This window comes from Cebidichthys violaceus, unplaced genomic scaffold, assembly GCF_023349555.1.
Source record: "Cebidichthys violaceus isolate CVI_PGR_0920_01 unplaced genomic scaffold, fCebVio1.0.p SCAF_21, whole genome shotgun sequence".
Classification (NCBI taxonomy): domain Eukaryota; kingdom Metazoa; phylum Chordata; class Actinopteri; order Perciformes; family Stichaeidae; genus Cebidichthys; species Cebidichthys violaceus.
Genome location: NW_027176384.1, coordinates 10,793,794 through 10,816,417, shown reverse-complemented (window position 1 = coordinate 10,816,417; position 22,624 = coordinate 10,793,794). Strand labels below are relative to the sequence as shown.

The following is a 22,624-nucleotide window of genomic DNA, read 5'->3' as shown; positions in this document are numbered from 1 at the left end:
TGTTCTAATGATGAAAGAGTGTAAAACAATAGTTCTGAAACCTCGATTAGATTCAGGCACACATAAGCAAAACAACAATCTCCTTCCAGAGAAGTTCACATCCTTCATGATAAAAAGACTAATATACTTAATATTAACATTTCCTCTGGCTCAGTAGTTAATTTATTAAACTATATCTGTACTATTTTAACTTCCACATTTCCATTTCACTGGCTGACCTCAGTACAGACAAACACAGTTTATACGTTTCATCTTTATTCTGTGCTATACGCACTTTTGCAAAAAGTGAATGTGCAAACAAAAGACAGTGTGTTTACATTATGCTTCTTCCAATATACAGAGAAGCATTAAGAGTTTTTAAGACACAGCGCGTAATTGTGTGAATTACAAAATGTCACAGTATGTCATGATGTCACTCCCACAATTATGAATTATATTTCTGAAACGGCAAAATCATTGATTAGTGAAACCCATTTCCTAATTACTTCACAAACAAAACAACAAAAAAATTATGTTTTGATTTGCTGAATTAGAATTAAAATTAACACACAAATGAGTAAATAATTAATGCCTGACAAGACCTGTCCCTGATCTACACCACCAACACTTTTATTATATTTTAGTTTTCTATACAGCCCTTTTAAACAGTTATTTACAGTTAAAAGTAAGTTTCGGTGTAAGATGTGAATAAGAACATGAATGTTTAGGAAGAGGAGAACAGAGGGATCATTTCCCCAACAGTGAGCAATTAAATAAACAAGAATCGAGTGGATGATGTCAATATACATGAGGATCATTTTAACCGTTATGGCAATAAATTATGCTACATCACAGTAGTCTATAATGGGACGGATATCATTAGTCTTTGTCCTCTGGAATGAAGCCACACGGTGGTAACATTGCACCAGAATGGCAACTTCATCCGCCATAAGAACTACAGAGCAAACTGTAAAATCTAAGTCCATGCTAGAGGAGCATGGACTGGGAATCTTATCGGATATGCAAGAGGGGAAAACCCACATCCAGCTGACAGACATAATACACTTACAAATGTACAAATATCAATAAGCTCCCTTTTGTTTACATGTGATTTATATAAGAAGAAAAGAAAAGGAAACCCACAATAGGAATGTGGAACTTAAATTGCACTGTGCTCCGTTTTTTTTTTTTGTGCATGAAATGAGTAGAAGAGGAAGAGACTGGACTATAACAGCATGCCCTGAACCTCAAGCCATCTGAAAATAATAGCTTTGACATTTTGGGAAGTATACGCATATTAGATGACAGGATTGATATCGCTCTCATATCTGTCTGTTCGGCAGATATGAGCAGATGGTTAGCTTATCATATAGTGGAAATGGGGGAACAGCTAGCCCCTAAAAGAACCTCTAAAGCTCACTAACTGACACATTATTTCTCGTTTTGTTAAGTATTTAAACCACAATTCAACGTTCTGCGCTCAAATGCAAAATATACCTCGGTCACTACACTATTGTGTAAACACCTCCGGAAATTAACCTCTGGAAAATGGTTACTTTTGGTTTCTGTGTGAATTAAACAAACGAGGTATAAAGTATCTAATAGTGGGCTTTGGAGGTGCTTTTGGGTGCATTTTGTTACCATTTGACAGAGCGAGGCTAAACGTTTCCAGCCTGGATGCTAAGCTAACTGCTGACTGTGGCGTCATTATTAACGGACATTTAGCTCAACGTTAAACTAGTCCCCAAAATGTCAGGGTTTTTTTTGCTCTAACGTAACGTTTTTCTATCCAAATCTAAAGGCACGTGAAAAACACAATCTGCCAGCATACATGATTAAGAATCTACCTTCCCACCATATAAAACCATAGATTTTAAGGACGAAAAATGAGTCCGTTTACGTCCTCTCTGCTCGGGTTTCCCTCAAAGTCATACAAGAGCAACAGCTTCCTCCATAAATCTACATACTTTGGCTAAAAGCAGAAGTCCTGTTAAGTGCAACGTTTGTGTGTAGAACATCCTTCACACCCTTCTATAGTTTATTCCATGTAACAATATAAAACATATTGATGGCTTGGGTTAGGTCTGAGTCACATTTCCATTTTCTTTCCCCCCCCCCCCCCCTCCTCTCTCCATCTCTTATCTGTCAGGTTTTTCTCTTAAAGGGAGCTGCTTTCAGAGGTATCCGCCCAGACACATCAGCAGCAGGACGTGCACGGTGAGCAGATAGAGGCTCAACAGCAGAGGCGTGCGCTGACGGGAGCAGAAAGCCACTCGGAGCATCCGCGTCAAACCCGGACCACCTCTCCGAGTCTGCAGGAGAGGGAGGACAAGGTTACGGGAAACATTCAGCGCATGAGTCTTTATTACTAGAGCTATTAAAAATGACAAATGAGGTGGTACGGGACATTAGCGGAGCCTTACTCGGGTGACAACTCCTTCCGGCTCGATCAGAAGAGCAGTGTCTGAGTGATCCTCTTCTTGTGCAGAGGGCCATTTAGCCTGGCTGTGACTTATCATATAAAAAAAACAAAAAAAAAAATGATGTTAGCGGTCACATTTTGTGGATTGAACAAATCCGTCAGAGCAAAAAATGAATGATGTAAATGCAGAGAAACGACACAAAGCATATTAAAGCCCCATTAGTCAACAGTCATTGCAGAATATGATCATTAGTCTCAACATTATGCAACATTTAATCGAGAACAAACTTATGATCAATGTCTTCTATTATAATTCTTCATTTGGTTTTGGACTGTTTGTTAAGACATGAAAAGCAAGATTTGAAGATTTTAGCTTAGTTTTTTTGAACAGTTGACAAAGTGACATAAAGTCAAACAACTAATCGAGAAAATACTTGACAGTTTAATCGATAAAAATAGTATATTTATGGTGCATAGGGTACCTCTATTTCTATTTTTAATACTTCTTGTTGTATACTTGTTGTTGTCCAGTTGGGTTTCTCGACACCTGATGAATGCCAATATTCACTTTTCTTCTCACTCTGTTTTGGTCTCCACCAACTCATGAGAGAAATATCTGTCTCTTAAGCTGCTAAATGCTCCCCTATGTTAACCAGCTAGCGGCTGTGTGTCTGTAGTTTACAGCTGGGAAGGTAGCATACAGTACGGTTCATGTTTTGAGAAAAACATCTGCCTGCTGGAAACGGCTTTGATGAGACGAGAGAGTAAAGTAAAATGGGCCGAAAAAACCAAAACAATGAGCTGAAGGATGCTAAAAAGCTCTTTAGATCCAGGTGTTTTAGTCACTAGAAGCCAAGCCACACCTTTCAGTCATTATATTCCGATGAAAAAATACAAATATTTCTTAAAGCTTTAATATGCCTTCTCTGTTATCATGACTCATATTTCATACCGTTTGAATCGATCCTGTGTGGCCATTAGCTGCTCCTCCGCAGCCACCCTCTGCTGCATCTCTTCACCCAGCCTGACGCAAAAGAATTAAACGCTGATTATTATCGACATGTTTTATCCAAACAGCCTTTCTTGTAAGGTTTCACCTGTACTATACCTTCTCTGGAGCTCTTTGACCTCAGCTACGTAGGCGTGGCTGTCTACAAGGCTGCTTCGCTCCTGTGGGGCTCCTGGAGCGCTGTCCACTTCCTCTGTGCCCTGTTGAGAAGGACAAGGACATTGTAGAAAATTCACATTACATGCAACATCATCGTCCTACGTCTTGCTGATTTTCTTGTTTATATCACGTCTTCCGCAAGCCACATTTCTGGAGGGCCAGTAGAGATTACCGACACCCAATGTGGTGTGAGATGTGGAACTAAAAAAATGACGAATGACACAAACACACAACCTGGAGGCATTTGTGCCAAAAAAGTCCTAATAAAAAGTCAGAAGTACAACAAAATGTATACCTCTCTCTGATAGTGTTCCTGCTGAAGTTTGGGTTTGTGAGCGCGGGCTTCCTCCAGCATGGCGCTGAGTTGCCGCAGTTGTTGGTCCCTCTCCGAGAGCGTGGCGAGGGTCTGCTGCTTCAGCTGCTCTGCTTGAGCCATCCAGTCCATACGCTCCAGTCTAACAAGCACAAGGCAGACAAATTCACGCACGATGAAAGGCTTTTTGTGCCACTTTGCTTGATTAAAAACAGCGGCAATGTACGATGACAGAGCGCCGGCTCTGTGGCTCACCTGAGAGCTTCTATCTCCTGCTTGCCCATTTCCACCATATCCCCGAGCTGCATTATGTCAGCCAGCATGTCTTCGGTCTTCCTCTTCTCCTCAAATAGCTCCTGGCTGACTTTAATCAGCTCTCCTGCTCCCAGTCGAGCCAGCTCTGACTTCTGCATCTTGAGCTCAGACGACTGCGCTTGAAGCTGCTCCAGCTGCACACAAAATACAAAAATATATCAAATCCACATTATCAAACCGTTTACGTTACTTATATTCTTTGCCAGGAGAGTTGTGGTCTGACATGTGACTCACCAGTCTCTCCCTGTCATTTTGCAGGGCTTGTAGTGCGTTCTTCAGCCCCCACACTTCTCCAGTGGAGCCTGCAGGGCTGCTCTGCGCCGCGCCTGCCTTACTCATCTCTTCCAGCCTCAGGCTCAGCTCCTGGACCTTGTTTAGCGCCTGGTCCCTGCTGTCCTGGAGGGAGGCCATGGCTTTTGAGAATGACTGGTTCTCTGCTCTCAGCTGCGTCGTCGCCTCCCTCTCCTCCAGCAGACTCTGTTCGACAGCCAGCAAGTCCCTGGCCAGCTCTGCCACCCTCTCCTGAGCGGTCTCCGACTCCGTCCGCATCACGCCTCCCTCCCATCGCAGCTCCGCCAGCTCTTTGCTCTTGCTCTCCTGCGCTTGTCTGTCCTTCTGTAGGGTCTCCTCCAACGCCGCCGCTTGATCTCTCGCCGCTTGCAGCTGCTCCCTCAGCTTCTCAACTTCTGCGCCGGGAGCATCTATCACCTGTGATGCCGTCTTAAAGTCAACAGCCTGACTGAGGGTCTCCCTCTCCACTCTGACTGCTTCCACCTCCACCTCCATCTCCCTGGCTCTGCTCACGCTCTTTACCCGACTTTCCAATTCCTCGCGTTCTTTTTCCAGGGAGGCAATGCGCTCTCGCTGAGCTGCCAGAAGCTGTTTGTGTTGGGAGTCCTTCATGCTCAGGACTTGGTTAAGTTCATCGCGGTAGCCGTGAAGCTGAGCCGATAGCTGGGCCTTTTCAGCGTACAGGTCGTCTCTCTGGACAAGCAGAGAGCGCAGCTCCTCTTTCAGGCTGTTGTTCTCCCCCGCCGCCTCTTGGATCAGGCCATCTTTCTCCAACATCACCTGGTACACAATACAAACATTACATTGGCTACTAAATAAAGCTCGACATATCTTATAGGCTTTCGTTTTGTCTGCGTTACCTGCAGGTGCTTCTCCTCCAGCTGTTTGTACATGTTGAGGACTCGGTCTCTGTCGTCCTGCAGGGAGCCCATGGCTTTCATGAAAGAGTCCAGTCTGGCTTTGCTGTTGTTGCTCTCTTCCTCTGCCTTTCGCATTTTTTCTTCCAGATCCCGCAGTTCCCCTCTTCTCTGCTCCAGCTCCCCCTCGGCTTCTTGTGCCCGGCTGTCGGCCTCCTTTCTCGCTTCCTCTGCAGCCTGGGAAGCAAAACACACGAATGAATGATGGGAAATTTGGCATCTATGAACAATATACAAAATGCACTGTAGACAAAAACAAGTTAATACCTGAGCAACAGCTTGCTCCTTCTCCACCAGCATTTCCATCTCTCTGCGTTCCTTCTCATTTAACTCAGTCTGCAGGCTCTCTGTCAAGGCCTTAGAGGACCTCAGGTCTGTCTCTAGTTGCTCCACGTTCAGACAGAGCCGCCTCTCTTCTGCCTCCCTCTCCCTCAGCTCAGTCCTTGCCTGGTCGACTTCACCCTGCAGCCGACCCACAGCCTCATCCAGAGCTCTGGTCCTCTGCTTGAGACTCTCCACCTCATTTTTCAGGGCATGGGCTTCATGTTGTGCAGACTGCAGCTCAGTTGTAGTTTGTAGAAGCTTGCTGCTCGCCTCCTCTAGGGCAGCTTGGCTCTCAGCGACTTTCTTTACCTCCTCTTCCAGTTTCAGCTGCCAATCTTTGTCTGCTTTTTCAAGTCTGAAAGAAAAAAATAAATAATCTTGTGAGCTTTGAGCTAAAAAGCTGAGGAAATAAGACAAATGCAGAGAGACGATCCTTACCTGTCCACTGAAAGCTGAAGTTCATCTTTCAGTGCCGATTCTCTCTGAAGCTGTTCTGCCAGTTCCTTGGCCCTTGTTTCAGCCTCCCGAACTTCAGCCTCCTTGCTCTGCAGCACGTCATTAAAGCGAGTCTCCCATTGTCGGGTCTCGTCCACAACTCTGTCCCGGTCGTCTTGCAGTGAGGACATGCAGCGCGAGAAGGCGGCTAACCTGGCCAGAGACTCGTCCAGACGGGCTTGCATCTCCTGGGCGCGTTTCTCGGCTCCTTCTGCCACCTCTCTGGCCTCCAGAGTGGCTTCCTCTTCCCGGTCCCTTTCTCTGTCCACCTCCTCCAGTCTCAGCTCCATCTCCTTCAGTTCGGCTCCGAGCCTGAATCTCACAGAGTCGAGGGTTTGCTCTGCCTCCGCTTTCAACGAGGCCTCTTTCTTTTGTGCATTCTGTTCAACGGTGGCTTTCTCAGCTAAAGCCTCGCGAGCCTGCGCCTGGGCCTCGTCCAGCTGGGATTTGCAGCTGGCCAACTCTGCTTCACACCTTTTCAGGTCTTCCGTGGTTTTGGAAGTCTCCAGTTGGGATTGTTCTAGCTTGCTGTGGAACTCATCGTGGCCTAGCTGCAGCGACTTAGCTTCTCGACCCAGTTCGCTGATCCTCTCCTGGTACTTGATGCAGTCCCTCTGCAGCTGTCGGACCTCCAGCTGCTTCTCCCGCAACAGTTCCTCCAGCTGACGCGCTCTGCTCTGGCTGCCTTCTCGGACCCTCTGGGCAGACCTCAGCTGTTGCTCCAGCTCCCTCTGCTTACCCGACTCTGCTTCGGCTTCAGCTCTTTCTCTCTGGGCTTGCCTCATGTCCTCCTCCAGCCTGGCAGCCCGGTCACTCTCACTCCGAGCCTCGGCTTCCAGCTCGGCTCGCTCCCTCTCCAGCCTCTCCACCTCCCGCTGCAGCTCAGCGAGGTGCTCGCGGTTGTCTGCTGCCTCTTGCTGGTAGCCGGCGATGCTCCCGTTGAGCTGAGCCAGCTGGTTCATCAGACGCTCCTCCAGGTTGTCTTTCTCAGTTTCGAGGCTTCTGAGCAGCTCCTTGAACTGGGCCTCCCTCTTTGATCCCTCTTCAACCAGACTCTTTTCTCTCTCTTTGCCCTCTTGAAGGCACTTCTCTAGCGACGCCACAAGGCTCTCCTTCTCGTTACTCTCCTGAAGATCTCGTTCGAGAGAAGCCAGCTCGGCTCTGAGTCCAGCCTCCTGTTCCTGCCACAGTTCCCGTTCTGCATTGACAGCTTCCTCCATCTCCCTCATTTTATTCTCTAATAAAACTTTAAAACTTTCCGTCATTTCTGCCTTTTCGTTTTCCTCAGTAGGTTGTGAATGTGTTTCTGGTGCATGCACTGCAGCTATTTGGTCAGCTGGTGTCTCTTCTGGAGTTGAGGGTCTATCTCTGTCTTCACATTGACTCCCAACAGGCTCTGCTTTGGTCATGATTATGTCTGATTGCTGGGCAGTGACAACCTCTTCTACACCCGCTGCAGAGCTAAGCAAAGGAGCTTGAATTACAATGTCTTCTTTCTCTCTTGTCCGGGCAAGTTGTTCCCTCAACTCTTCAATCTGCTGCCCTAAAGAGTCCTTTTCTGCCACAGTAGCATCCAACTCAGCTTGAAGTCTTTCAACCTCAACTTTGAGAGCCTTGCCCTCTCGTCTTATTACAGTCTTGTCCTGCATCTCGCTAAGTCTCTCATTCTCCTCCTCTAACTCCAGGATTTTCTGCTGCTTTGTTTTGGCAAACTTTCTCATTTTGTCTTTCACTGAAGTCACCTCTTTCTGTGCCTCTTCCACCTGTCTTTCGGCTTCCTGCCTCCCAGCCTCGTGGGTCCTCACCCGGGTCGCGAGCTCTTGCCTCTCCTGCCTGGCGGCCTCCAGGACTCTCCTCACTCGCTCTGCCTCGTCGCTCACGTTTTCATACGACTTGAGCAGGGTCTCGTACTCCTCCTTCATGCCTTGAACCTTTTCCTCCCATTCTCCGCAGGCTCTGGCCGCCTCTTCTTTCGCCAGCTCCACTTCTTTCTTCCAAGCATCTTTCTCGGTCAGTATGCCCTCCATGGCCAGTTTGAGGCTCTCACAGGACGATCCCAGGCTTTGGTTTTCCAGCAATGTCCGGTCAACCTCATCAATCAGTTTAACTCTTTCCGCTCTGAGCTTCTCCAGCTCATCTTCTGCCGACTCAATTTTCTGCTGCAGCTCAGCAACAAGCTTCTCAGTTGAAGCTAGTTGCTCCTTCTGGGTTTTGTTTTCTTTCAAGACATCTTTGCGAGAGATCAGAGCCGCCTGAAGCTTTCGCTGAAGCTGCTGGATCTTTGCCTCGCTGTCTTTTCCTTCCTCCTGCTTCAGTGGAACCTCAACCTCTAACCTTTGGGCTTTTTCTTGCTCGGCCTGCAGTTCTTCCTGTAAGGAAGCTATTAGCTGATCCTTCTGAGACACTGTGTCCTGCATTGAGCGTATGAGAGAGTTCTGCTCGCTGAGCTGCTGACTCAGCTCCATGATTTCATGGTTTTTATCATCGAGGAACTGCTTGAAGTCCTGCACTTCGGTCTGAAGAGTTGTGATGGACGCTGTAGAATCCGCAGTTGCTGCTTCGGCCTCCATCTCTGCTTTCAGGGATTCAGCGTAAGACTCAGCCTGGTGATACTTTTCTCTAAGATCACAAATTTCCTCCGACAGTGCATCGATCTGTCTTTCCTTTTCTCTTAGTGCGAGTAGCTCTTTGCCCAATTCCAATAATTCACCCTCTTTCAGACACAAACTGGTGTGGGTTTCCTGCAGCTGCTTCTCTAGCTCTGTGTTAGCCAGCCGCACAGTCTGGATCTCGTCTCTGAGTGCGTTCACAGATTCCTCCATTTGTGCAGAGAGGACGTCAGACTGCTCTGCAAAATGCTGAACTGGGTCGCTGGAATGTGGCCGCGACGAATCCGTCTCAGATGTGGCAAAATCCACCCAGTCCTCCTGGACCCAATCGCCTGCTGCTTGCTTTGCCACATTTTCTGCCAGTCGCTTGGTCTCCTGACGAGGTTCTCCTTCAGCGCTCACTTTCTCTTCTAATTCTCTGACTTTGGTCAGAAGCTCTTCTCGCTCGCCGCTCTGCACCTCAAAACGTTCCACGAGCTCGCCGTATTCTTCTTTCTGCTGCTTCAGCTGTTCGCGGTGGTGCCTGTCTTTCTCTTTTGCCTTGCGGATGGTTTCCTTGCGAGATTCTTGGGCGTCTTGAACTTTCTTCTGAAGGGTTTCACACTCTGCTTCCAGAGAGGCCACTTGGGATTGCAACACAGTTGTTTCAGAAGAACTGTCCGCCTGCTGAGAGTTTGCAGCTTCTTCACTTAGCTTTCTATTCAGATCGAGCGTCTCGGTGAGAACTTGATCCTGCTGGCTGATTTTCAGCTCAAGGGTCTCAACTGCCTCTTCTTTGGATCTTAAAGCTTGCTCGAGTTCGATGACTTTAGCCTCCATTTCCTGAATCTCATGTCCTCTAGATTGTTCTACCTCAGGAACTTCTGTAGGAGTTTCTCCCTTTGCCGTTTCATCTCGCTCTGTCCGTTTCTTTGCTTCGACCTCAAAATCGGCAACCTTCCTCATGAGGTCTTTGCGCTGCACAAGTGCAGCCTGCAACTTCTTCTTTGTGGTCGTCAGCTGGGTTTCCAGCACTCCCTTCTCTTTTCGCACACTCACAAGTTCATCATCCACATGAGCGGCTGAGTCTTCAGAACTCACTTTGTGTTTCTCGTCCCGGACTTTCTCAAGGTCCACTATCTGCTCCTTCAGTTTATTGACTTCACCGTTTGTCTGGAACTTCTCTTCTTCTGCTTGGAGGAGCTTAGCAGACATGCTGTCATTGAGCTCCATCACCTCTTGCTCTTTTTGGCTGAGACGGTCGTGCAGCTCGCTGATCTCCATGTCCTTCTTTGACAAAGTGTCACTGTTAATATCTGATGTTTGAGAGTATTCCAGCATGCTGCTTTCCATATCTTGAAGCCTCCTTTCCAGCTCGGAGGAGAGGAGCTCTCTGTCTTCCAGCTGAGCACTCAGCATCCTGGCCTGCCCCTCCTGCTCGGAGAAAGCTTGGCGGGCCATTTCCAGATCAGTCTGCAGGGCCTGGATCTTCTCTTCCTTAATTGTTCTTTCAGTGCTTAAAATGTCTATCTGATCTTCCAGAAGCTGCATTTCAACACTGTGTTTCTCCACCACGGAGCTGAGTTGCTGAGAGAGCTTGTCCAACTCCTCTCTGGCTGACTTAAGCTCCTCTATAAAACTATTGCCTTGGGACTCGGCCTCTTCTTTGGCAGCAGTAAGGGACTGCGTTTCATCTTCCAGACTCTTGATTTTCTCCTGTGACTCTGCAGCTGCCTCTCTGAGCCTCTGAAGCTCAGCCAAGAGCTCACTGTACCTCCTCTGAAGCTCCTCAGCTAAGGCCTGAGCGAAGACCTGACCAGAGGCCACGTCACCATCTGAGGTGGAAGAACCGTGCTGAGTTACATGAACTTGCACCGTCTCTCGGATGATGACAGAGGAGGACTCGACTTGAACCGTGGAGGTTTCCTGCTCCATGCTCGTTGCCTCCCATGACTGCAGCTGCAGCTGGCCAAAGTCCTGCATGATGGACGGCCACTCCTGGCCTCCATCTTGATTCACAGCTTCTAGGAGGGTCCAGCTGCTGTGGGCCACCTCTGAATCACTACTGGCGACCATCTCATCTGAGGAGGTCCCTTTGGATTCTTCTGGGGACTCAGACTGGTGTCCAATAAGCTCTGGGCTGCTCTCATTATCAGCAGAAATGGAGAGGACCGAGGTGTCCTCAGCAACTAAGGTGGTCTCCTCTTCCTGTGTATCCTCCATGAAGTCAGGAAGGGCCGCAGAACTGTCATGGGGGGCCGCACTGCCATCCTGACCCTGATCTGGAGTCTGATCGTAGGTTTCACATGATGACGCCCCACTGGAGCTGTGCTCGTTAGCCAGTCTGAGGGATTCTCGCAAGGCAACCAGCTCATTGTCTTTTTCTAAAAGTTGCTGCTCCAGTTCCAGTAAGTGTGCTGTGGAAGTCAACAAAAGGAGTAAGTTATTAGAAAAATCTTTGCTAGAAAAAAATGACCTAAACGACTAATTGAATATCAAAATAGTTGCCGATTCATATTCTGTCGATTGACTTATCATTTCAGCTCTGAAGCATCATGATTTATTTGTTGATTATATTTAGTATTACTAATCTAAAGCTACACAGTAGCTGGTAACTATAGCTGTACAACAAACTTAAGTAAATGTCCATATATATATATATATTTTTCATCAGTGCCTCACACTCAGTAATGTCAAGTTATGGCTCCAATTTTGTCCCTGCATAGAGTATCTACGTATGTAAATAAGAGCTGCATAAAAGGTAAACAAACACCTGTGACAGGCAGCGCAGAATCCCTTTTAGTGTGTGTGTGTGTGTGTGTGTGTGTGTGTGTGTACTGATCTTAACCATTATGTTCCATGTTACGTATGAATTTTATTTTTGTACCTTTATTAGCTTCAGATGAATCCTCTGCCGATGGTTCAGTCACATCGTCCCTTTCAGACGCCTGAAACAAAAAAACATATTCGGCAAGATTAAAGCTTTTTGATCTCATGATTAAACATTTACTGGAGATAATTTCCTGTACAAAAAGACGGCGGACAACACTCTGTATGGCTTCTATGATTGTTAAATCTACTGTGTATCAGCAGCACACACGGCTGTAGCGTGAGGTGAAGGGCAGATAAGACGGTCAGTCCTAACAGTGGATCAGTGCAGAGGGGATTAGGCGCAGTAGCCACTGTCTGTCTATGACCCTACATCGGCCAGACACATGTTGTGACCCTGGACCAGGTGTAGAGGACCAGTCTGACTGACCTGCTCTCAAAATAAAATTCAAACTGTAATTTAAAGAAGAGGTACAATAAAAAGACACGTTTGTCTGACTTTGTAGACAGATTACTGAGAACTACTTTAACTTCTTATACCTCAGCTTATACTAAGCTTCCAGTCCCACATCTTACGCTTCCAACACCTTTTTTGATCATATAAACACAGAGACAGAAAAACAGAAAGTCATTACGAAGGCAGTGATAAACTTTGAAGTTAAATCTTTGCTTGAGATGATAAGACTTGCAGAGTATCAAGGAGCTTATTTAAGATTTCCTTTTGAATTTACATCAAGTAAGAAACGTTGCTAAATTCTGGTGTTGAGCAGAAACTTGCTTCTGTGTTTTGAGAACCACATTTGAAGGACAACAAAGTATTTCAACACCGGTTATAAATGAAGAAGACCGTTGATTAAATGCCATTATCCAGTTAATGCATCCAGCTACAGATCATTTAATAATACCAGGTGTTCATGGGTTCTGAGCACTGACCGTTACGATTTGATGCTGCAGCTGTTGTATCGTGGCAGTGGTTTCCTCCTGCTCTGTGTTTTTTCTGTCAAGTTGTTCTGAAAATGAGAGATTCACATTTAAACATCTTGATGAAGCTAAAAGGTTTGCCATGCCTGAACTTCATAAACAGAAACAGTTCCATACCTTGCAGGGTTTCCATGGTGTGGGTGAGCTCGACACAATGTTCCTCCCTCTCGCTGCGTTCATCTTTCAGTCTCTTCAGTTGAGTCTCAACAGACTGCACAGTGTCCAGGAACAGGGAAAGGTCAGCGGGGAGGGGCACTTCTTCGGCTGCTTCTTCAAGAGCCAGAGACCGCAGAGGTCCCCAAATTTCAGCCAGGATCTCAGCCTTCTTCTGGGCATCTTGATGTTCCTCCTTCAGCGAGGCCAGCTCTCGCTCTAGCTTATCAACTTCCGACTCCTCCCTCTCTGAGGCGTCCTGGCTGGCATGGACGACTGCCTCTCTCGCGGATGCAAGTTCACTCTCCAGCCGAACTATTTCCGCCCTGTCGCTCTCCGAAGCGTCACGGCTCGCTTGGACGGCCGCGAGCTCAGCCTCTTTCATCAGAGCCAGTTCTCTCTCCAATCTGGCAACTTCCGTCTTTTCCTTCTCCAGAGCCTCCCGACCAACATGCTCCGCCTCTCTCAGGGAGGCCAGCTCGCCCTCATGCTCGGCCACCTCCGTCCTCTCTCTTTCTAAGTCCTCCAGGCTGGTTCGGAGGGCTGCGACTTCCGCATCGGCCCTGCCGGCCTGTTCGGCCCACTGCTGCCTCTCCTCCTCCCTCTGCTTGACGGCCTCGGCAAGCTCCTGCTCCATCTGCCGGAACTGGGCAGTCAAGATCTGAGCAGAAATTAGATGGAGAGAAGGAGAAAGAGGACGTGAGTGGGTGTGTGTTGTGGGTGTGTGTTGTGTGCAACAATGCATAATTGTGATGTGCCGTCAAGATAAGGGTGTGACTGTTTGAGCAGTTTTCTTTTCATCAAGCAGGAGCACTATTCATTACAACTGAAGCATCTGTAAATATGTGCCAACATGCACAACAGTCTCTAAATCAACACACTAGAAATATCTGCACAAATGGCATCCAGTGCGTCAGGTTCTGTACCTGTTTTTGTTGATCAGCACTGCTCACTTCCTCCTGCAGCATTTCCAGCGTTTGGGACCGAGAGTTTAAGGCCTCCTCGAGTTCTTCACAACGCCTCTGTGCTGCATGCAGGGCCTGGGACAGTCAAACACAAAGAGACCAAATCATCGAACAAACAATGGATGTATCTGTGAAGTGTGGCCATCATCTGCTCTTTTACAAGTGGAAAACCTGAAACATTTTTTGTGTTTATCCCCTCGAGAGGAACTGAGTTATGTGCCAGTTATCAAACTGTAATTAAATAATGGGTTTTAGCTCAAACTATTTTCAGAATAAAGTGTTACAGTTACAGTTCATGGACTACGGTTGGCCTGGTCTGGAGGTTATTCTCATCTGAAATGAGGGACTGAGGATAGAATAAAAAAAAAAAAAAGAATCAACCTGCAATCAATCAAGTTTGATAACTAATGCATCATTCAAGTAATTATTATCGCAAAATAAATATTTCTATAATAGTAAACTGAATATATTTGAGATATTGTTTCTGACATTTTATTGACCAAACAATTAATTAAGGTAATAATCAGCAGATTAATCAATAATCACAGTAATTGCAGCGCTACAATCAACAAAAAAAAAGAAGAAAAAAAGAAGAATTCTAAAAGAATAAGAGTAGGGGATGAATGGGTTGATTATAAATGAATAAACCACAAAACAAAGATCCGTTCATTTAAAGATCTGACGGGTCTTTTACCTGCTGAAGCTCGCTGTCACGCTGAGACTGCGTTGTGACCCTCAGCAGCTCTTCCTCGTGTTTCTGGATCTGTTCCTGGAATCGCACATCCTTCTCACAGACCACAGCCTGCAGTTTCCCCAACTGAACACAAAAAAAACAAAAACACAACAAATCATTGAAAGCCATCGTTTGTTAACAGAAAGCGACTACATGTAATGAGAGACCCAGATATGTCACCTGTTCAGCGTGGGCAGATTGCTTCTCTTGAAGGATCCGTTCTATGGTCTGGAGTTGCTCCCAGAGCTCTCTGCTTTTGGCTTCCTCCTCACTCAGCTTGTTCTTCAGCTCCTGGAGCTCCTCCTCGGCTGCAGCACCGGCTCCTGTGAAAGAGCTGTCTGGACTCTGCTGTAGACAAAACAGATGTTCAAGTCAGATACAAACGTATATCTTAGTCTGTGTAAGATCGTTGCTGTAGGAGGATTTGAGGCTGAGGCTATTTGGCTTCATTCAAACTTACTGTTGCTCCTCCTTGTCCTCTCAAATCCGTTATCTGTTTGTTGAGCACCACCATCTTGGCTTTGGCCTGCATTTTGAGCTTGGTGAAGCGAGCCTCAGCTTCCTCTTTCTCGTTCTGTAGATATGTAGCACAAAAAGCATTAGTTGACACCAAGAATATAACTGACTTTTGATAGAACACACACACACACACACACACACACACACACACACACACACACACACACACACACACACACACACACACACACACACACAGGTTATTCACTTTGAGCTGTGCATCTTTGTTAAGCAGCTGAGTGTCTTTGTCTCGGATGAACTCCTTCAGCTGAACCACCAGTTGTTCCAGGTGAGCCAGCCTCTCCATGGCCTCCTCAGGGGCCTCAGACTCCACAGGAGCCGGGCCCTCGCCGGCAGGGAGCTGAGGCACCAGCACGCCCTGTTCGAGGAAACAGGTATGGTCAATTTCACCTGTTCAACCAGTTTAACAGCTATATAATATAAAGTCCTCTCTAGCTCTGTGATCAAATAAAAGACGCTACCGAGTAGCATTATGAGGAATGGAGGATTTACCCTTTGAAGCTGCCTTGGCAAATACTCTTTTAATTTGTCATAACTGATGTGTTGCTCTCTCACCTGCGGATCTCCATCTGGGCCCTCCTCTCCAGAGAGCTCCTGGAGGACTGTGGCCAGACGGCTGAACATAAAGATGGCTCTGTGAGGGGAAAACATATCAAAAGTAACATTATTAATGTCTGGCATATAATTCAATTTCTTTGCCACACCTACGCAAGCCTTCTTCTGTTCCCCGTAAATAAAACTGTGGAAATGTAACAAAACATTTCGGCTGTTGGACACTTTCTGCAATGTCCTCCATCAATGAGCATAATATCTTACTCACAGAGCAGCCGTATGTTTGTATTACACAGTATATAATGTCGGATATGTACACTTGCTCTTTTACAGCTTGAGGTGGAAGCTGAATGACACGTCCTCTCAAGGTGTGATTATACACATAGTCCCAAACATATTTACTGTATTTTACCTTTGTATACACAGTGTCTCCATGCAACGGTATGTTACGTTACACTAGAGCGGAGTCAATTAGTCAAAAGGATGTAGAAATAATTGTTTTTTTCAAGTCAATATTTCTTAGTATTAGCAGCTCAACTGTGAAGCTTTGCTGTTTTTATTTTGTCTTATGTGGTAATAAATATATTTAGGTTTGAGGTGTTTGGAAAGAAATAAGCAATTTGATATCAGAATCAGTTTTACTGGCTTACAAGGACTTTGACTCTGGTTTTAAGTTGCTCTCAATGTTACAAAGATAGGAAAAATAAACATAGATCTACATACAAGTAGATGACAAAATTAGGGGAATTAGGGGAAAACATAATCATTTTTGGGCTCAGAATATCACAGGCCAAATGATTTTCAATTATTGAGAAAATAAACAGATTAACCTAAAAATGTATGCATAATTATGTAAATAGTTTATACATGCATGTTACAATATTTAGAATATTTGGGGATTTTTCAGAACCATTTCTTTAAATAAATTCTATAACCTGACACATATTTTATTACTTTTTTCACAACAAAAAAGAAACACATTGGCAGACACCCCCCAGCCTATTTTTCCTCCGAGCCTGACCGGACAGAGCCGACCTTACCCGAAACTGCTAGGACACTCTCACTGCGGCTGCGTCACCCTTTTTGAGAACAGCAAAGATTATAAGCTAGCTAACGCGAAAAAAATGGACGGCAAAATGTTCCAAGCGGCTGGACAGCGACGCCTCCAGAAAAGATGTAGGCACGTTTAAAGATTAAGAAACGGCGGCGTGAACAGGATAATCCGGGGAAACATCCGGTGTTTACTTTCCACGATCAAGTAAGTAAGCTAATGCTACTTAACGAGCTAACGCTGGTCACTAACCTAGAAGGAAAGCTTCTTTAAAACCTGCTTCGATGAGTTGTTCTTCTTCGTGAGTGACAGCTCTTTAATGCAGCCCAGTAAGTGGTGTATTTTTTTAAGAACCTTTGACTCACCTGTGCTATTGCTTCCCAGGTGAATTTGTCTGCTTTTTATGTGATATATATCCTCGGATGGAAGGCAGAGCATAGCCACATCACCAAAACATTCCCGGAAACAAAACTTCCTTCGCTCTGATTGGACGGGACTGGATACGCGTGTTTAAGGGACCGTGTGCAAATTCGCAGGCGTCCACTCCTTTTTAGGGAGTGTCTGCGTTTACATTTAAAAAACGAAAAATATTTTTTATTTTCTACATCTGGAAGAATTCAGAAGACAGAAATAAGGATGGCAGGACACGACCAAGGAGTCAACCGGATCATCAACCAAGGCAGGCAGCTAGGGAGGAGTCTGCTGCTGCTGGTTCACTACACCGCAGTGTTTGTGGCCTTTGCAGGGCGCTCCGTGCAGTGGATGGTGGATGCAGTGAGGTGGACCACCCTGTTTGCACGCTACACGGTGTCAGTGTTTGACTCCATCTACAGACACCTGCACTGGGGGAAGAGGAAAAGTGTCGCTGGTGGTGCCAGAGAGATCTGCCCATGCTCTGACATGGAGCCACAGTGACTCCTTGTTTGTTGTAACTTTGTCTGACCATGTTGTCTAGACATGAAGACGACAACAAAGACTGCAGCTGAAACAGAAGGGGTGAACTTTTGGAAACCGAATACGAAGACGGAAAATGAGGCCTTACTGATGTTAAAAAATCCAAGCTTTTTACTTTTTTAAGCTCTTTAAACATAACTATTGATTACATCGTCTTACTTGTGTTTTATTATTACATGCGATTACATAATATGTGTATTCCATGCTCTTCCAAAATGTTGGAAACTGTATTTAAGGCTGTTTGTGAGACACGATAGAGAACAAACCCTGTTGCTGCCATTCATCACTCTTATCTCTGATGATAATATCTGATATGACTGTTAATGCAAATATGTTACAGGGTCATGCAAACTAGAGGAAAATATGTTGAGCATACATACTGTGTCTTTTCCATATTGCATTATTGCACTACAGCAGAGGAACATTTTTTTTTATTTAAAGCGACATCGTCACCCAAATGTTTTTTTTGGTTGTTGTTGTTTTTTTTTTTTAAAATCTGTGCCTGTCTGAAGAATACACAATATTTCATTTTGGCCAATCCTTTTGTGGTATCGATAAATGAAACGAGCCACTCTGGCTGCACCTGTGGAGATGTTGCTTCCCGTGGTTTTCCTGTGATTATCTGAAACGTATACTTCTGTTTTGCAAGTTTTATTGCCAGAATGAAACCCCTAACGCTCGTCCTGTGAATGTGTTCAAGAGGCAACTGATATGAGTTTCACCGTTCCTGGAATGTCGATATGAGAAATGAAAAAAAAAGAAAAGTGAAATGTTGCTTTAAAATGTCCCACAGCTGCATTTACTAATGACGTTTTTATTTTTACTTTTGTATTAATACATATTTTATTTTTTTTGCATATTTAGACCTTAGTTCATGCACTAACATATAAATATGTTGTTTTTATAACACAAGTTGCAAGTCGTAAAAACGCACTGTTAGAAACATGAACTACACTTGTAGCTGCTCAATACCACTAATACAAGATTTATGAAGTGAGGCTTCATTTAGACATGTTTACAGTAGTATGTTTTATATATAGTATTTTCCTTGTTTCTTGTATCAACACTGTGATTGAAAGGCTTTATGCATGTTTTTTATATTAATTTCACTAACTCAATCATATTTGTTAAGTTACTGTACCAATCAGCCACGGCTCATCTTCTTGATTTTAAACTGTGGTGTCCAAATAAAAGTCTCTACGAAATAGTTTTACAATCTCTTTTTTTATTTACAGAATGAAACAAGTAGAGCAGCAACTAAATCTTATTATTTATTCATGATTAATCTGCTGAGGTGTTTTTGTGGTGTGCATAGCTTTACAGCTGCACCACCCAGAGATGAGTCATCGGTTCAGGTGCATGACTGTGATGGATGTCCTGTGTCTCCACGTGAGGGATGAGAGCTGCGTTTGTGTTTGTCAGCAGTTCTCACGGTAAACGAGGACGGAGATGAAATGGTCAACCTGCCCTTTTAAAAAAGGCGATTAAGCTGATCATCTGCATGTTCGCCTGGATTACAAGACAGTGATTAAACCCAAGGTGGACACAGAGGGGAGGGCACCGCCTCATCCCCCAAAACACAGACGGCTACAAAAGGCCTCCGCCGGCTGCTACTCTCACCCTTAAGACCCGTTGTTGTGTGACTGTGAAAAGGGATAACCTCCGCTTCACAGTAGACCACTTTGGGCTGAGCGGTCTCTGCACCAGCTGCAAAACAAATCATCCAGCTGTTTCACTCAAGTGTCAGGAAGAAATGGGTAACTCAACAGGAAGCACCGTGGACGACCTGCAGGCGGTGGAGATGCACCTCTGGTACAAGAAGTTCATGACCGAGTGCCCCTCGGGTCAGCTCACCCTGCACGAGTTCAAGCAGTTCTTCGGGCTGCGAGGGCTGGACCCGGAGGCCAACGCCTACATAGAGCAGATGTTCCGCACGTTTGACATGAACAAGGTGAGATGCTGCGATTTTCTTTACCTACAAAGTTAAGTTCAGGAGGGTTTATTTGACTGCAGAGAGATGAACTTTTTAACAGCTGTCAAGGTGTAGTGGTTCTCATTCAACCTTAAAGAGAGAAAGTCAAGCATAACAAACACAGTCAGCAGCGTATGAATGTAAACGCCTTTTTGACCGAGACGAAGAAGAAAAACTTGAATGTTTACTTCTCAAATTATTTTTGTTGACATTCTTTTTAATTAGTATTGTAGGTCAATCTATACCTCCAACCCTCCACCCTCGCCTTGAGTACCACCTTTGTAAAGGTGCGCCATATTTTATTCACAAGCCAATCAGAGCAGACTTAGCTTTTTTCGGGAGAGGGCCTTAAAGAGACAGAGGCTAAAATAGAGTGTTTTAGACAGAGTGTGAATACAGGTCTATTCAGACAGACAGTATGAGAAAAATAAAGGTTTTATTTTAGCAATAAAACATCTAAACATGTTTTACAAGAAACCTAAAACACAAAAATTAACCTGAAAATGAGCAAGACATGTCGACTTTAAATGATTACATTATAATCACAATGTGGCAAATTATTTATCGCCTAATCCGCTAATCAACCAATTGTTTTTGCTCTAAAACAAAAACACTCAAGATCTGCCCCTTGACCTTTGAACAGTTTGTTAGGGCTAGACCTAAAGTTAGGTCAAGGGCAGGAAAGTTCCTAAAACTTTAAACATGCTGCCCAAATTAAAAAAAAAATACATCAGCATCATTCATGTCCACACAAAGCAGTGACCTCCCAGCAACAAGGCCTTCAGATCAGTTTAAATAAGTGTCTCTGAGAAGCTATATTTAGTCCTCCCCCCTTCAGCTCACAAAGGGCAGTGGCAATCTCTCTGCATGATTTAAACTAAGAGATTATCTGTGAGACAACTGCTTTGATGCCAAGATTGTTGTTCAGACAGCCCCCTGGAGATAATCCTCCGTCATGGCACGCTTTATTTTATTTTGGGGCGGGGGGGGGGATCTCTTTCAACTGAGGGACTGATTTATCACTTTGAATAGTTTAGTAATAAGCTGACGGTCATGCATGATAGTTTATTGATGTTCGACACCGTTTCGATAAGGAACTCCAGGGTGCACATCAGGCCTCATCTGCCCGCTTGTTTTCTGCAGGACGGCTACATCGACTTCATGGAGTATGTGGCGGCTCTCAGTCTGGTGATGCGGGGAAAGATGGAGCACAAGCTGCGCTGGTATTTCAAACTTTATGATGTAGACGGCAACGGCTGCATCGACCGACACGAGCTCCTCAACATCATAAAGGTGCAGTGACACTGGATTTTTTTTTTTTTTTTTTTTACAGCAAGTCCTGCAGCCTCAACATGGCAAATTTATTTATTTTTTTCTTCCCATTCTGTTCCCTGCAGGCCATCCGTGCAATCAATGGGAATGAAAGTCAGGAAATATCCGCTGAAGATTTCACTAACCGCGTGTTTGACAGGATTGACATAAATGGAGACGGTGAGTGTGTTCTGGCACGTTAGATTTAGGAAGTAATCAATCATGGGTGATCATTGTTTAGATATTTATCAGCTCCAGTGCTGTCTTGAGTCAGGAAACACAGATGAGATGTAGGTTGTCTGTTAAACACAATAACCATCCATAAACATTTCTTACAAAATTCAACTTTTGCATGTGTATGTGCAAATGCAACACACATTTAATGTCTTTGAATACAATCTTCCCCATTCGACAGGCGAGCTCTCCTTGGATGAGTTTGTGGCCGGTGCGCGCAGTGATGAAGACTTCATGGAGGTGATGATAAAGAGTCTGGACCTCACCCACATCGTGACGATGATCCACAACAGGAGGCGCAGCGTTTAGTCCCACTACCTCGTCCTCCTTCAGGGTTTAACCCGAGGGCCTCAGTGCATCATGGCCTCTGGTGAAGAGGTCATTTATAGACTGAGATTTCTAATGAGATCAACTATAATTCCAGTGTGCTGCAGACACCGACATGTCCTATGTCTTATCTCTGAAACAGGGACACGTGTGCACTTTAAATGCAGCCAACCTTTGCAAACTGGTGTTGTTTATCGACGCTGAGCTCTTCCCAGGCCACCATGGCGCGAGCGATGATCCCCCATCAGTCCACGAGGGATAAAAGAGGGAGATAATGGAGCAGAGTGGCAATTATATGCACTCAATGCTTTCCAAATCATTATTTTTTTTTTCTCAGCGTCTGAGCCCCTCTGCATCAAAATACTTAAAATCTCTTTTTACCCGTTTGCCTGACTCTGAAGTGTGCTTAGCATCTATATGCTAATTTGATTAAGACAAAGGCTGTTGAATACAGGTAAAAGTGTTTTACTAGTGCGCAGATTCTCAAATGTTTACCTTTAAAAAAAAAAACTTTTTTTAAGTTTAAAATAAAAGTTGAAAGAGAACGCTTGTGGTTTCATTGACTGAATGTTTTGCTGCTCTAAATACAGATTTAGATTACTGTTGTGTTCGTTTATAGTGTGTTGTAAGCCATTTATCAAATGTTTATATACTCTATAAATTCTAAATAGTGGGTGTTAAAGTATCAACCTGAGGGCGGCATGTTAAATCTTAGTGGTAACTATTAGCATGATAGGAAAGCAGAAAAAAAAAAAATCTGCAACAATTCTTTCAATTTTCCAAAAAATTGCAACACTGGTCAAGTTTTTAAAGGCTGTGGAGGAGGACAGGTAAACCGGAGCAAACGTATTGTTTTTACACAATACAGCTTCATAAAAGCTTGTTTATTGTCTCCATTACAGGATCAGTATCCTATGACTTCACTATTCAGCCTCATACAGCAGAGTAAACAAAGGTGACACGTCACGGAAACAACATCCTCCCTTCGAGCAAGGACGATGATTCACCTGCATGGTGCCACGGTCGCTCTGTGTCAAATAAAACATGCATGCATCATATTCATCTTTTTTTCTCCCATTATTTTCAGCAGGATGAACTATATTATAAACTGATTTATACCTCGTGTTAAAAGAGGGAAAACTCTGGGTGTTTCCTTTGAATACACAACAAACATAACAGAGGCTTTTAACAAACAAAAAACTAAAACAAA

The 22,624-nt window shown here is 44.8% G+C and overlaps 2 protein-coding genes and 1 long non-coding RNA gene across 4 annotated transcripts; 2 read left to right on the top strand and 1 right to left on the bottom strand.

Annotated features, from left to right (window-relative positions):
* Positions 1-238: 238 nt before the first annotated feature.
* Positions 239-17,062, bottom strand: golgb1 (golgin B1). 2 transcript variants are annotated; one of them, XM_068717321.1, is made up of 20 exons: positions 16,982-17,062; positions 15,569-15,647; positions 15,201-15,371; positions 14,934-15,047; positions 14,654-14,821; positions 14,435-14,557; positions 13,702-13,815; positions 12,740-13,436; positions 12,575-12,651; positions 11,700-11,760; positions 6,168-11,229; positions 5,673-6,084; positions 5,349-5,582; positions 4,432-5,268; positions 4,138-4,331; positions 3,865-4,024; positions 3,510-3,610; positions 3,354-3,425; positions 2,403-2,490; positions 239-2,291 (listed from the first exon to the last, which is right to left on the bottom strand). In XM_068717321.1, the coding sequence occupies exons 2-20, from the start codon at positions 15,635-15,637 to the stop codon at positions 2,154-2,156; spliced, it is 8,892 nt and encodes a 2,963-aa protein (XP_068573422.1). In that variant the 5' UTR covers positions 15,638-15,647; positions 16,982-17,062; the 3' UTR covers positions 239-2,153. The 2 variants fall into 2 exon arrangements, with proteins under 2 accessions (XP_068573422.1, XP_068573423.1); XM_068717322.1 differs by having other exon boundaries at positions 14,654-14,818.
* LOC137877411 (uncharacterized) lies at positions 16,624-18,777 on the top strand. The gene is made up of 2 exons (XR_011103534.1): positions 16,624-16,823; positions 17,001-18,777. It is a non-coding gene; the product is annotated as an uncharacterized lncRNA (long non-coding RNA).
* A 202-nt stretch (positions 18,778-18,979) lies between these two features.
* guca1aa (guanylate cyclase activator 1Aa) lies at positions 18,980-21,885 on the top strand. Its single transcript, XM_068716743.1, has 4 exons — positions 18,980-19,521; positions 20,686-20,835; positions 20,940-21,033; positions 21,269-21,885. The coding sequence occupies exons 1-4, from the start codon at positions 19,324-19,326 to the stop codon at positions 21,394-21,396; spliced, it is 570 nt and encodes a 189-aa protein (XP_068572844.1). The 5' UTR covers positions 18,980-19,323; the 3' UTR covers positions 21,397-21,885.
* Positions 21,886-22,624: the final 739 nt, after the last annotated feature.

What these genes read in the sequence shown, in the direction of transcription:
- golgb1 (XM_068717321.1), bottom strand. Translation starts at nt 15,637, where the DNA reads ATGTTCAGCCGTCTGGCCACAGTCCTCCAGGAGCTCTCTGGAGAGGAG. An exon ending in AAAATGACAGGGAGAGACTG is followed by an intron (nt 4,332 to 4,431) that starts GTGAGTCACATG and finishes TTTTGTGTGCAG; the next exon opens with CTGGAGCAGCTTCAAGCGCA. An exon ending in ACACAGGATCGATTCAAACG is followed by an intron (nt 2,491 to 3,353) that starts GTATGAAATATG and finishes TTATATGATAAG; the next exon opens with TCACAGCCAGGCTAAATGGC.
- guca1aa (XM_068716743.1), top strand. Translation starts at nt 19,324, where the DNA reads ATGGGTAACTCAACAGGAAGCACCGTGGACGACCTGCAGGCGGTGGAG. An exon ending in GCACGTTTGACATGAACAAG is followed by an intron (nt 19,522 to 20,685) that starts GTGAGATGCTGC and finishes TGTTTTCTGCAG; the next exon opens with GACGGCTACATCGACTTCAT. An exon ending in AGCTCCTCAACATCATAAAG is followed by an intron (nt 20,836 to 20,939) that starts GTGCAGTGACAC and finishes TGTTCCCTGCAG; the next exon opens with GCCATCCGTGCAATCAATGG.